We start from the raw sequence: 14,706 nt of genomic DNA, 5'->3' as shown, positions 1-14,706 counted from the left end.
AGTTGGGATTATTATGATTTGTTGGTTCTGATCACGTGTCAAGATAATGGGTGGTGATTGGTTCTCGACATCAAATTTACTAGCATTGGTTACCATAGTTATAGAATGTAGATGCATGCCCCTCGATGACGATCGCGGAATGTGAAATTCGCTGCTATGGGCTTGGGTCCAACAACTTTTTTTGTCAATATTTCAGGATTTTTCCTTTAATAACACTGGTCATATAGCCTTTAAAAAGTTATAGGATAAGTTATCGGGGACCATTATTAACCAGTAAAAATTCACAGATAAAAGTCAGGGAATTTACAATTGATTGAACTCTTGCATTTATCAAAGAAGCATTCATCAAATTGGCAGTTAAACTGAACACCAAAAACTCGACAGTCAAACTGTAAATCAGAAACTGAGCGATGGGACAAACATGCGTCATTCACTCTGATAAATATGATTCACTCTCAGCTGATAATATGATTTATTCGGTGTGAAAATAATGACTGAAACGTGTTGGTTGTCCGGTAACTCGAGCTCTGTATTCATGAGCCAATCAGTATCCTCCGTCAGAACTGTAAACTTATTATCGGATTTGTTTTTATCATATTTTATTACCCTAGTTTTTGTAATTCATTACATTTACCCTAATTGTTAAATTCATTACCCTAATTTTTGAAATTATCCTAATTGTTTCTGTATCTCTGTAAGGTTGATCCAGTAATTTCGTAATCACCATAACTTAACTAGTTTGAAATAACAAACCAGCTATAGGTATCGTTAGCTAGTAGCTACATTGCATATATCTGATCATTCTGACATTCTTTGTAAAGTTAGTATTTACTTATATTAGCACAAAATGTACTGAACTATGAAATCTACTCATCGTGGAATTTCGGAAAGTGTTGTACACTAAAAACGTAACGGTCGAACGTAAGATCGGTCCCTTCACATCGATTATGTGTCAATCTTTACTACTGTCAATCTTTATATACTGTTGTGAGTGAACTAAATTCTTCACATCAACTGTTATTATTAACTAAGTACCGTCGCTTCAGATTGTAAAATATAAAACAAATTCCTATCCCGGATTTACAGCCCACATATCACGTAATAATGTTCTACAATGTCCGTTACAATGCTGCCAACAATCGATAGAGATGTATTATTACTCAATGTTAACAGCGCTTTAAATTACATACCAAATATTACATACTCAATATTACATATACATATATAATATGCAACATTACATATGCAACATAACATTAGCTACATTTCATTTTGAAGCCAAGTAACAGTTCATTTCACTGCGCCCCAACTCTCTTATCAAATATCACTACACGCAACACATTTAAACCAATATATATATAATATATATATACAAACCAGGGTTAATAATACATGGTCCCAATATGTTCCTTATCGAATACCTTATCTTTAGCCAAACCCCCCGAACCTCTCGTTTACAATTGAGCCACGTACTGGAAATGGTTCCCATTCTGTGCATGTTTTCATTGTTTTGTCACGGTCTTTCTGGAATATTTCGTTTATATGTGGTTCACCAGCTGTGTTGTTGGGTTGTCGTTTATTTACTGACGCGAGTTATTTCTAAATATTATGTATGTTATTAATGTTATCGCATATTATTATGATTCATTACGAATGACCTTATTTTTACACTGAGCACAGTCCTTAAGTTACAGTGATTATAGGTAATTATATAAGTGTAATGTAACCAGTAAAGTTGGAAGAAAGTTAAGTGGATGGAAATCTCTCAGCACTCCCAGGGTGTGTTTCACGTGTGTTTCACGTGTGTAATAAGATATCATCTACTATTCCCGATGACATCTTTCCTCCAACTCTCTGCCTGTCAAATTTACACTGATCTCGTTTTAAGCATGACAAGCGCGAAGATTAGCTAACCAATGACCAGCCTGCGTTCTGCCACCTGACAATAACCAACCAATCAGAGAGCTGTATTCGGATAACCGACCAACAAGGGCGCTGTGTTCAAGATTCTCCCGGCAAATCAGCCAATGAGGTCGCATCATTAGCAATGCCAACCAATCAGCCCCCGCCTCGAATACCACGTGACTAATAATGCTGGCGCATATCCCGGGATGGCTGACCTGGAAATTATACGAAATTATGTATTCATCATGAATCAATTATGAGGAACAGTCGTCAGGGAGAGTGAGGATGTAACGATATTTGTTCGGCATACATGTGGAACATGTTGTACAGTGTGATTAGCACAGTGCACAGTGCACATATTGCAACAAGAATGCAATGGCGGAAGGATATAACATGTGCGAGGAGGGAGAATGTACAGGGTATATTGCTATGTAGAGAGGAATGGTGTGTATTACCATGCCAGAGGGCTGGTCACACGATCAGTCACGTGGGCTCCTGCTCTCTCTCTCTCCGGACCAATCACATGTCTGCGTTGCTGTCACGTGACTTAGCAATTCCTCTTGACTGCCCTACGCCCACGTGACGTAACCACCGTATCACGTGACCCTCCCTTACACTTCCATGGCAACGCTAATTGATCACGTGCACTGAATGTAGCTGCAGGGCAGCTGCTGATTGGTTCTCCTCGGTCACGTGTGCAGATTGCGGTGGTTTGATTGGACCAGGGTCGTATGTAAGAGTATGTGTGTGTGTGAGTGTACTGCTCTCCCCTACTATTTGGCACTCAGCTCTCTTTCGCTGTGGTGATTGCTTTGCGTTCTATTGGTGAGCCAGAGAGAGAGAGAGACGAACTGTGCAGCAGTTTATTGTTTGAATTTACGTGTGTGTTGTTAGTGGTGTGTTTCTGATCTATATGGGGCTGTTAAGTGTGCTGTTTCGTGGATTAAGGCATCGTTGTGGTCTTAGACAATCGCTATTTTCAGTTAACTTTAGCAGAGATTTGCAAGCTTACTTCCGGTTCATTTCACACGTCTACACACAGTAGAGTGAAGAGAGTTTCTAACTAACAGAATATATAGAGGATAGCGAGATGTATCACGTATGTAGGAGTATGCATCTAATAATATGTAGTATGTAATATGTATCACATACGTTTCCAATAGTATTGATCAGTGTTCTTCTTTGTGTGCTAAAACCTCCGTCTCCAACAGAATTAAGATTGGTAACCTGACGTTTAACTCACACGTTTCCTTTGTCTTCCATTTACTTATCCGGAGACATGTCTACCTAGAGACTGGATATTCCGTCACTATTACCGTTGTCTGCTTTGAACACCACGTACAACATGATTTTCTAGTCTCCAGAACGTTCCATCCCCTTTCCATAGTCTGATCTGGATCATGAGGTAATGTTACCTCGTTTATTACCTCATTTTCTGATGGTCTTTACACGTCATTTTCCGTTATTATCCACATCACAACCTCTCTTTCTCTTTGTGAACATGATTAACTCGTTGCAGTTCTTGTGTTTAGTTTTGTGTACATTATAAACGCAGCTTATATCGAGAACTGAGGAATATATGTACATTTTACGTGATATTGGACCACGTTCTCTGTTCTATCATTTTCTCTGATGTTCTAGACTTCATTTTGTGTTTAGTGAATCGCTTTCTGCGGTTTTGTTTATTGAAAAGAGCGGGAAATGTTTGGTTTCTATACCCTAGATCGATTACAATTAACACCAAATAAGGCGCGCAATCAGCCACGTTGTACATGTGTGTTGAACGTGGCTTATCTCGTTACAGCTATACAGCTATACAAACCAACTAATTTTCCCGCTATTTTCACCTCCACTGCTTCTGCAATTACGGTGTGTGGATACTCGTTATTATTAGCGAATTGTTACATAAAACATTACACCTGCGTAATGTTAATATGTATAATATATATTACTGAATATATTACTGAATATATCCATGTAAATTGTAAAATACTTAAGTTAATTAACCGTTAAAACTCGTTAGTCTTTCCATAAATTATCGATCGGAACAAACAAAAAACCTCACATCCGTATAAAACCTGATATTGTGAGTGCTTTATTACAGATCATATTACAACATTATGCCAGCTAAAGTTGATATAAACACTTATATTATATTGTGATTTCAATCGTAATCTAATATCATAATTACAAGTTCGATTCATTCATAGCTATTCTATTCGTTCTTTCTTTGTATTTTCGTCCATGAACTGGTAACCATTTCTCCTCTAGTTTCTTGTGTGCTGTAAAACTCTGGCTGTTTATGAACAGTTTCCCGCTCTTTTCTGCAGTGACTGTGATCAGATTGTTAGCCAACAATTCAACATTTTGAGCAATCTGCGGATAAATTAATCTGACTTGAAGTAATGACTGTCCAGACTATCATTGGCCAGGTGACCTCTCCACAAACACCCTTCTCATCTTCCACACACCTCCTTTAATCCACTCCCTGAACTTGGCCATCCTCGCCACATACAAACAAGGGTTAATGGCAGAGTTGAGCGCTGTCATGGCAACGTACCCCTACCAGCAGCGCGTACCACGTCATTCCCGGTCCATCCAAGATACCATGACTCAGTTTAAACCAGTGAATACAGTTCTCTAGCACGTAGAATGAGAATATAGGTATGTTACACAGCAGGAAGACAGCAGTGAAGAGGGAGATTGTCTCGGAGACACGAAGGAATGTTTTGTTGTTCTGGTGGAATCTGACATCGTTACCTCCCCCTCTCAGTTCCACGCTTTGTAGACTGTTTTCTCCAATCTGTGGGCTGTTTTCTCCAATCTGAGAGCTGTTTTCTCCAATTCTGAGGGTTATTTTCTCCAATCTGAGGTCTCAGTTGCACGTTGTGAGGTCTCGGTTGTCGTTTCTGCAGCAGGCAGATAACACTAAGAAGGAAGCTAAGAAACACTATGATAGAGATAAGTCCCATGTCTAGGAGAACTATCGTTATCTGCACATCCCACATCTGTAAAGTTACTATAGGTTACTAAAGTTACTAATACAGTAACTATATAGGTTACTAATATCAGGGGGATATCGACTATCAGGAACATAGAAGTAAATAGTTGGTTAGTACAGTTAGTTAGGCAAAGTTATTTTAATGAAAAACAACGATAGCGTCTCGATTCAGGGCCAGCTCAAATTTGATTACACCTTATGCGTACAGATCATTATGTACTAAACTTACCTGACTATTAACGTATATATCTGTGCCCGTCTTCCCAGGAGTCCATATACAGAATGTCCCTCGGTCACTCCAATACATGACAATAGACCCAGTAGCTACTGACACAACATCAATAACCAGTAAGACTCCCGCGTACACCCCACACGATACCCTCACTGCCCCCTTGTTGACATGATAGAATGGGGATATGATCGCTATGGTCCTCGTAACGCTGATTATCATGACGAGGTACCGGGAAATGGATTGTAGGAATTTAAAGGTTAGAGTCCACATTCCGCAGATGGTTTTGTTGGATAGTAGGGTGGGGAGTCGGGAGTGGAAGAGGGAGGTTATAGTGGGGATAGTGAGGAGACACATTATGACGTCACCTGAGGGGGAGTGAGGAGGTGTTTTAGGTGTGCTGAGTTTCAGGGTGTGGGTATGGGTTTGCGATTAAGCATTAGTTAGATTGGTCGGGCGGAATCTGATGAGTTTCGGAAACTCTTATGAGTAATATTGTAAGATATTGAAAGATACTGAATAAGTAATTGCAAGATAAGTTGTTTTCTGTAAGATACTTTATAAGATATTGTAAGATAGCAGTATGAGATTGCTAACATGAGCTGATAAGAGAGTAGAGTAGGTCCGGGAGAGACTCCCTCCTCCTTCCCCAGAAATACACCACAGCAGTAAGATTACCCACCACACCCACTACCACACACACTACCAGCACAGCTCCTATAGTGTAGTCCAGTGGGCTGTATTCGGTGGGGAAGATATCTGACATTGTGATCTGCTAAAGGGAACATACACGTGCAGATTAACATACACGTGCAGATTAACATACACGTGCAGATTAACATACAATTGTAGAGTAACGTGATATATTACTAATGTAATTGAGACCCATGATATAGTCAATTACAACTCGGACTCAGTGGTTATTGCAAGGAAAGGCATCATAGAAAAGAAGTTTTACAAAGGATGGAATTTTGACTTGTATAATACTATTTACATGATTGAGTAGGCAAATAGAATAATCTTAAAGTGGTGTTTTAAGTTAATAAAGAAACACCTGTATCTTAGTGAGAATAAGATTAATTGTACAATTTTGTATTTAAATTCATTAAATATACGGAACATAAGGAAAGTGAGAAAGTCACGCACTACTGCATAACATGTTGTGTGACACGACATTACATGAGAACCAAGGATAATCAAATTTCTTTGTATCTAGCAAGATTGAATGATTAGGTGCTATACATGACATCTGGTCTATTCAGATGCTCTAAAATTCAAGTTATTTAAGACATGAGGAAAGGAACACAGTTAAAATATCCACGAGTTACGAAGCGTAACGTAGTGCAGTAAGTTCACACAAAGCCCCAAAAGTTAACAAAACTATGTTATTTATTGGTATAGTAGTTCAATAGCCGAGTGCACTAATAGATATGTGTTCCATCTAGAAGTTTACACACGAAACTTATTTATCGGGACAAATACTTAAATGAAGATAAAACTACAGTGAGCCAGCTTCTAGATAGCAAGATGTTAAGAAATACCCTGCTTATAATACATAAGAGGCAGTACAGGTTGCAAGAACCAATAATATCGACCCTTTCCAGCATATTCCTGTGAATATTTACTATCTACCAAATAGTGTGGCAGATGTTGAATAGTGAGCCATCCTTCACTCATATTACCGGTTTATCTACCATTTCGTGAGCACTGAGCCAGGAAGCCATGTGCGGTGAACCGTAAAATATTATTATAGTCGATTATATGTGTTATAGTCGGCAGGAAAGATATGCTGTAATTAATATTTTAGAAGTATTACGGCAGGAATCATGCTGAAAGAATCCTGTCAAATCCAGTTTCGCTGCTTAATTTCATCACCAGAGCAAAAGTTTCTCAGTTATTCCTGATAACTTGCCCCTGAGCGTTACTATAGGAAAGAGATACAGTAGTTTCAGTAAGAGTATGAAAGAAGAGAGAGAAGGGGAAAAGGAAAAGATATGAGTATGACGGAAGGGGTGTATGTCAACTGAAAGTAACAAGAGTGTATTGAGATTTACATGTTTATGAAATGATTCTCATTTATGATTCTCTCATACACCCACTTCTTAACTCCACGGTGTATTTAACACGTGACTCCATTATTAAAGTTACTGTTATCAACCGACCCACCACACTGTACGCATCATCATCATCTGACCTGTAAAAGTGACAGTTGCTCTTATAACTCCACTGCGCATCACCTCTAAGCAGGATAAACTGATCTCAATAAAATGTGACCGTTGGAAAAACATCACTCGTGTGGAGCCGTCTAGCTAAACAAGTATATAATATATATTACAAAGTGCGAATACTTGCAATCTGCGTGTCTGTGCGGTTTTTGTTTTGATTTTGTCTTGTTTCTTTTGGATGTAAATTTCTATTCTGTGTAGAGTGGCGTTATCTTTTAGTTCTTATCTGTTATCTACGTGCTACACTCATGCTACACTATTTTTCTTATCTACACTTACAATCACACACCATTTCTCTGGATGGTCTCCTGTTTGGGACTGCGTCCTAATGTTGCCTATTTTGCCTCTGAATAAATTTTATTAGTCTCTTTTTAGAACCAGAAGTGTGCTTGGTAGAAATGTTCACTAATTGCAGCCCATTTTTAACCCTACCCTCTAAAATGAACTAAAGCAGATGGATTATAACTTAATAAGTGCAAAAACTAAATAAACACCTAATTGAATCATGAACAACTAATCGGCTAAATAACAAAAAAATGGCTAATATAATAAACAAACGATATAATAAATAACGATATATAATTAAAAACTCATTACACAATCAACACCTAATCGTACATACTAACCCGCCGTCCCGCCACTAGCGAAGGACACGAGCACTGGACAGTAGCGACCAGTTCCCACCACCAGACCCAACTGTTCACAGCCCGGTTTGAGACCAGCACGGAACCTGAGGAGGAGACTCTGTACAGGAACCTTGTTAAGGTCGTTCTTCCCAAGATAGACATCGTGGTAGCGGAACAGGTAGGCTCTCAGATCCTGTGTGTGTGTGTGTGTGTGTGTGTGTGTGTGTGTGTGTGTGTGTGTGTGTGTGTGTGTGTGTGTGTGTGTGTGTGTGTGTGTGTGTGTGTGTGTGTGTGTGTGTGTGTGTGTGTGGTGTTTGTCTGTTTGTGTGTGTGTGTGTGTGTGTGTGTGTTGTAACGTCTTTTTATAAATCTTTGAAAATCATAGAGGTCCGCTGAAACATGGTATCAAAAGCTAACATATAGTCAAATGAACCAGCCACATATATATGACTCAACAACATGCCTCTATCCTATCTTGTACCTGCTTCTAACCAAATGATCACGTGGCACGTCTTTCTCAGGAACGTAAGGAGATGCTGGCAGGAGAACGGAAAGGGCTGACTAGAAGTGGGAGGAAGGTAGTTGCTCGGTATAAGAACGGTTTCGTCGCCTCCGCTGATCAGGAGGTAGGTTACAATAACTGGAAAGGGTTTGTTGAGCGGGAGGAGGTAGGTTACAATAACTGGAAGGGGTTTGTTGAGCGGGAGGAGGTAGGTTACAATAACTGGAAGGGGTTTGTTGAGCGGGAGGAGGTAGGTTACAATAACTGGAAAGGGTTTGTTGAGCGGGAGGAGGTAGATTACAATAACTGGAAGAAGGGGTTTGTTGAGCGGGAGGAGGTAGGTTACAATAACTGGGAGGGGTTTGTTGAGCGGGAGGAGGTAGGTTACAATAACTGGAAGGGGTTTGTTGAGCGGGAGGAGGTAGGTTACAATAACTGGGAGGGGTTTTTTGAGCGGGAGGAGGTAGGTTACAATAACTGGAAGGGGTTTGTTGAGCGGGAGGAGGTAGGTTACAATAACTGGAAGGGGTTTGTTGAGCGGGAGGAGGTAGGTTACAATAACTGGAAGGGGTTTGTTGAGCGGGAGGAGGTAGGTTACAATAACTGGAAGGGGTTTGTTGAGCGGGAGGAGGTAGGTTACAATAACTGGAATGGGTTTGTTGAGCGGGAGGAGGTAGGTTACAATAACTGGAAGGGGTTTGTTGAGCGGGAGGAGGTAGGTTACAATAACTGGAAGGGGTTTGTTGAGCGGGAGGAGGTAGGTTACTATAACTGGAAGGGGTTTGTTGAGCGGGAGGAGGTAGGTTACAATAACTGGAAGGGGTTTGTTGAGCGGGAGGAGGTAGGTTACAATAACTGGAAGGGGTTTGTTGAGCGGGAGGAGGTAGGTTACAATAACTGGAAGGGGTTTGTTGAGCGGGAGGAGGTAGGTTACAATAACTGGAAGGGGTTTGTTGAGCGGGAGGAGGTAGGTTACTATAACTGGAAGGGGTTTGTTGAGCGGGAGGAGGTAGGTTACAATAACTGGAAGGGGTTTGTTGAGCGGGAGGAGGTAGGTTACAATAACTGGAAGGGGTTTGTTGAGCGGGAGGAGGTAGGTTACAATAACTGGAAGGGGTTTGTTGAGCGGGAGGAGGTAGGTTACTATAACTGGAAGGGGTTTGTTGAGCGGGAGGAGGTAGGTTACAATAACTGGAAGGGGTTTGTTGAGCGGGAGGAGGTAGGTTACAATAACTGGAATGGGTTTGTTGAGCGGGAGGAGGTAGATTACAATAAATGGAAGGGGTTTGTTGAGCGGGAGGAGGTAGGTTACAATAACTGGAAGGGGTTTGTTGAGCGGGAGGAGGTAGGTTACAATAACTGGAAGGGGTTTGTTGAGCGGGAGGTGGTAGGTTACAATAACTGGAAGGGGTTTGTTGAGCGGGAGGAGGTAGATTACAATAACTGGAAGGGGTTTGTTGAGCGGGAGGAGGTAGGTTACAATAACTGGAAGGGGTTTGTTGAGCGGGAGGAGGTAGGTTACAATAACTGGAAGGGGTTTGTTGAGCGGGAGGAGGTAGGTTACAATAACTGAAAGGGGTTTGTTGAGCGGGAGGAGGTAGGTTACAATAACTGGAAGGGGTTTGTTGAGCGGGAGGAGGTAGGTTACAATAACTGGAAGGGGTTTGTTGAGCGGGAGGAGGTAGGTTACAATAACTGGAAGGGGTTTGTTGAGCGGGAGGGGGGGGGGTTGTTGAGCGGGAGCATTTGGTTTTGAAAGATGATGTATAAAAAACTGTATGTAGGGGGGGGGTCCACGTTAAAAAAGTTAAATTCTAAGATCGAGATTTTGGAATTTAACATTAATTACTTTAACTTTTTTAACTTTTTTAACATAAATTAAAAATCAGATTTTGGCTGACTAATAGGTTCAAATTTTAACATAATTACCCAAATTAAACTCAATTATGAGTGTGGACCTTTAGTACTAGTAGTACCTCGCTCTTGCAATTGTTTTCTGTAGTTGTAACTGATTTGATAACTCTACAAAAAAACACCTTGTATCTATATATACACATAATTGTATAATTTACTAATATAATCATTCATATAATAGGAAAGAGCATGTCGGCCAACCACAAGTACACAGTAGTGGTCAATGGGTTGGAATTGCGGGACAGATTACAGGTGGTAGCGAATGCTATTGATGCCAAGTATAACGGGACGTCAGAAACTAGGAAATTAGAAATTAGAAATTAGAAATTAGAAATTAGAAATTAGAAATTAGAAATTAGAAATTAGAAAGATCATTACAAAATTACATGTGTCAGATCCCGATCAGTTAAATGAAAGTTATTCAACCAAACAAAAAGAACAATATATCGTAGATAAATAAATAAATGGTTTCAAAGTGAGCACGGAATATGGATACTAGGTCATAGATTACTTTTAGGAAATCTTTCACGAAATAGATTATAAACAAAATTTCTTGTCTCAAAAATGTAATCCTCATTAAATAATTTACTGAATTGACTATTTGTGAGCATGTTGTGAAGGTCTGTGCTGTTTCTTTGTCTGATCTCCTTGTAGGCAGGACATTCTTTAAGAAAATGGACTTCGTCTTCTTTAATGATTTCACTAAAAGGGAGCTCGTTCAGGAGGTCTATGGTGATTCTGTCTGAGCTGCAGCAGAAGTTGCAAGCTCTGTAGAAGATGCTTGAATTTTTCCAGCCATATCGCCCCGTCTCGATATTAAGTTTGTGGGAGCTTGTCCTCAGCCACGTGGTACATCGGGTTTTCTTGTGATTGGGTAGAGATAGGTACGGTTCTAATCCAAAGCTGCTTTTGACTTCGTTGTAGAATGCAAGCTTTTTGTTTACAAGTCGAGCTTTTTCCCACTTTTGTTGGAACCAATCTCTCAGTCTACTCCGAACGAGTTGGCTGTTCGGCATGGGAACATTCTTCGAGACAATTGTTCGTTTAATTGCTCCTGGGTAAAATGCTTCGGTCAGCGCTCTCGATGTTCGGAACCAGGTCAGCTCTAGGTTTCTTTGCTCTACGAAAGCATGGCGAACAATCTGTGGTGAGTTTTTTCTGTCAAGGAGGACGAGCCTGTTGTGGAAGTCAAGAAAGAGCTTACTCAGTTGTATTCCAAGGGGATATCTTCCTGTGTCTCCCCATATCGGGATATTTGAAGTTCTCTTGTTGACCCCAGTCGTCCATTTTAGCAGCGAGAGATGCAGGCGCTCGATGCTGTCATTCGCTAATTGACTGAGTGTGTCTTTGTCGGACTGTGTTTTTTCAGTTATTTAGAATATATATTCGCATGTATCCACACTATATTTACATTACACGTTCAACGTGATATCATTATCAGTGCAGTGTGTACAACACCAACTACACCTGGCCATCTCGAAGGGACTGTGTTTTCTTCTGACAGATGTTACTGAGAATGTTGGTATAGGGGAGCCACACCTGACTACCGTATGAGACGACAGGAAGTATAAGGGCATCGAAGAGTTTGAACACAGCCTCTTTAGAAATTGAGGAGAGATCAACCGTCTTTTTCAGGGAGAAGTATGCTCGAAGTGCTTTGATCCTGAGCTGCTCTTGGTTAAGCTTCATACTGCCACATATTGTAAAATGAGTACCTAGGTAGCAGTAGCTTTTGACCGAAGGGATTACAATACTTCTGCCGTAGGTAAATGTTTTACTCTCGAGTAACTGCCTTCCTGAGGGATTGAAGATGATGACCGCAGTTTTCTTGATGTTAACAATCAATCCCCAGTTAGTGCAAAATGAGTGGAGTTGGTCAATCATTAGCTGAAGACTGTCCTTGTTAAGGGCTAGCAGGACCAGATCGGGGGGTGGCCCTGTTCCGTTCCTGCATTAACATCAAAACAAGCTGAGAGCTTTTTAATCATTTTTAGTCTTGCTTTTGAGTTTCTGTACATGTATTGGAGACAATAAAAACCGCCCCTGCATACCAAGCTTATTTAGTTTGTACAGTAGTGCTTCTCTTGAAACTGTGTCGAACGCTATCTGAAAGTCTACAAAACAGCTGTAGATTCTTTTCCGTTGGACTTTTACATATTTTTCAATGCAGGTGTTAAGTGTGAAAATATGATCAGAGGTTTGAGCCCCCTTGCAAAATCCTCTCTGATTCAGTGATTCGGGGAAATGTACAGCTCTGAATTCCAGAAGTCGACTGAGCAAAATATTTGAAAATAACTTGCCCAAGTTATCCGGGTCATGCGGACAACCTTTTTTGTGGAGAGGGGTAACGATAGTGGTGTTCCAAGGGTATACACCAAACTTAAGGCATTCGTTAAAGAGTTTTTGGATGAGTTTCACAACTTCGTCCGTCGATGTTTTGAGGAACTCATTAAGAATTAAGTCGATACCCGCTGCTTTTCCATTTTGTAGGTATTTGATGCCCTTCTTCATTTCATCCTGGTCGATATCTCTGTTAAGGATTTCAGTGTCGATGATGATTTCACTTTCATCATTTAGTTTCACCAATTCTTTAGGTACTGTTTTGGTCTTGTAGAGATCTTTAAAGAATTTATAAAAGTTCTCTATATCGAAGAGGTCAAGTACCGACTCTTCTTTATTGGCATCTTTAAGTTTATTGAAGTCCTTCCATGAGATATGCCCATCTTGCAAGATGTCTTCATTTATTTTTTATGCTTGATGAGACGCTTGTATTCCTTTTGTATTCCAATGCGTATGACATCGTTTCTAGGCTGTCTTTCATATTTTCTGGCAAGCTTGTTGACTTCTCGTTTTAGTAAAATGCAGTTTGCATCGAACCAGCGATTTTCGGCCTGAATTCTTGGCTTGCTTTTCTTGGTAATATGATTTTTTCGGGGACCCTCTTCATCTTTGTTGATGTCCACAAGGAGTCTGGTTAATTTAAGGTTAAGACTGTGGACGTCTTCTTCAGAATGACATACTTCGTCAACAAGGTCAGAGATAGTTTTAGGAGTGGGCAGAGTATTTGGGGGATGAACATTACAGTCAGACTTAAGTTGGGTCCCAAGGAAATGGCTCGCAGCCCGACCAATACTCATTAGAAGGGTGGCTGTCACGATATGGTCTGGAATGTTACACGGAACAGTTGGAAGAGGTGGGATTTGGATCACCCAGTAATTTCCAGTGTGTTCAGGAAAGTGACCTGGACAAGTTGGAAATATTTGACAAATGTCATCGGCTGACTATCCTGCATGCAGCCAAACGGATCCTTATTTGAGGAGTAGCTAATATCGTGAAGGGAGAATGTTAGAATCCACGAAAATAACATCCCCTGGCCCTCCTCGTCAGGAAACACAAATTGTATTGATACTTTTATAATGGACAATGGTACATAAATGAATTTATATATTTCTGAATAAGTTTCAATGTTCCATTTATTTAATATTATACAGCTAAATTAATATTATCCAGCTAATTTATTAAATTACTTTTGCAGATATTTTCATTTTATTCTCTCGATAATTGAAAGGTTTTATTTTACCCAGCCTTGATATTGCTTGGTAGTTTTGAATTTCAATTGTTTTTAACATTTAATCAGTTTAATGATCAAATGTATCAATTATTTATCGGTTGTACCTATGTTATATGACTGTTTTACTCTTGTCATGGGCATTCCTATATTCCTACATGTAATGACTAATGAACAAAAATACCAACGCATGACCTAAAAGTAAACTAGTCTAGAATATTCACTCCATTGCAATTTCAACCCAAATTTGAATTTATGTTAAAAAAGTTAAACTTTCTAAGCCTGAATTTTGAAATTTAACATTAATTAGTTTAACTTTTTTAACTTTTTTTAACGTGGACCCCCCCCTATGTAATTTTATTTTGTTTCGATTATCAATTATAAAATAATTAGCTAACAAGCAATTAACTCAATTAACTAACAATTAGCTAACAAGCAATTAACTCAATTAACACACCTCCGCCTCAGTCGTCAGACAACAAATCAGACCCGTCCCAAAAGGAGAAGGAGGACCTCTCAAAGCGGCAGAGCAAAAGAAGGAGAACCCAGCCTCCAAGCAATACTCCTGTCAGAAGGAGCAGCAGACACAACAGTGACATCCTGTCTCCAGGAAAAAAGGAGAAGTCTAAAGAGAGAGCTACTCCGGTAATTTGCGTTTAAGTATTTTAGATGTGATTTTGTTGGTTAAAACGATTAAACGGTTGTGCAGTTCTGTGTACACTGTACATATATAATA

General features: G+C 39.9%; 1 protein-coding gene across 1 annotated transcript in view; it reads left to right on the top strand.

Moving 5' to 3' along the window:
- Positions 1-14,706, top strand: part of LOC134813908 (chromatin remodeling regulator CECR2-like) — a 54,808-nt gene that overhangs the window by 25,595 nt on the left and 14,507 nt on the right. The window contains exons 7-9 of the mRNA XM_063821840.1: positions 8,005-8,164; positions 8,508-8,612; positions 14,439-14,615. Of these exons, the coding sequence (XP_063677910.1) occupies positions 8,005-8,164; positions 8,508-8,612; positions 14,439-14,615 (442 nt within the window). The remainder of the gene's footprint in view (positions 1-8,004; positions 8,165-8,507; positions 8,613-14,438; positions 14,616-14,706) is intronic.

Source organism: Bolinopsis microptera, chromosome 4 (genome assembly GCF_026151205.1).
Source record: "Bolinopsis microptera isolate Bmic1 chromosome 4, MBARI_Bmic_1.0, whole genome shotgun sequence".
NCBI lineage: Eukaryota > Metazoa > Ctenophora > Tentaculata > Lobata > Bolinopsidae > Bolinopsis > Bolinopsis microptera.
The sequence above is the reverse complement of the archived record's forward strand: the minus strand, read 5'-3'. Positions and strand labels throughout refer to the sequence as shown.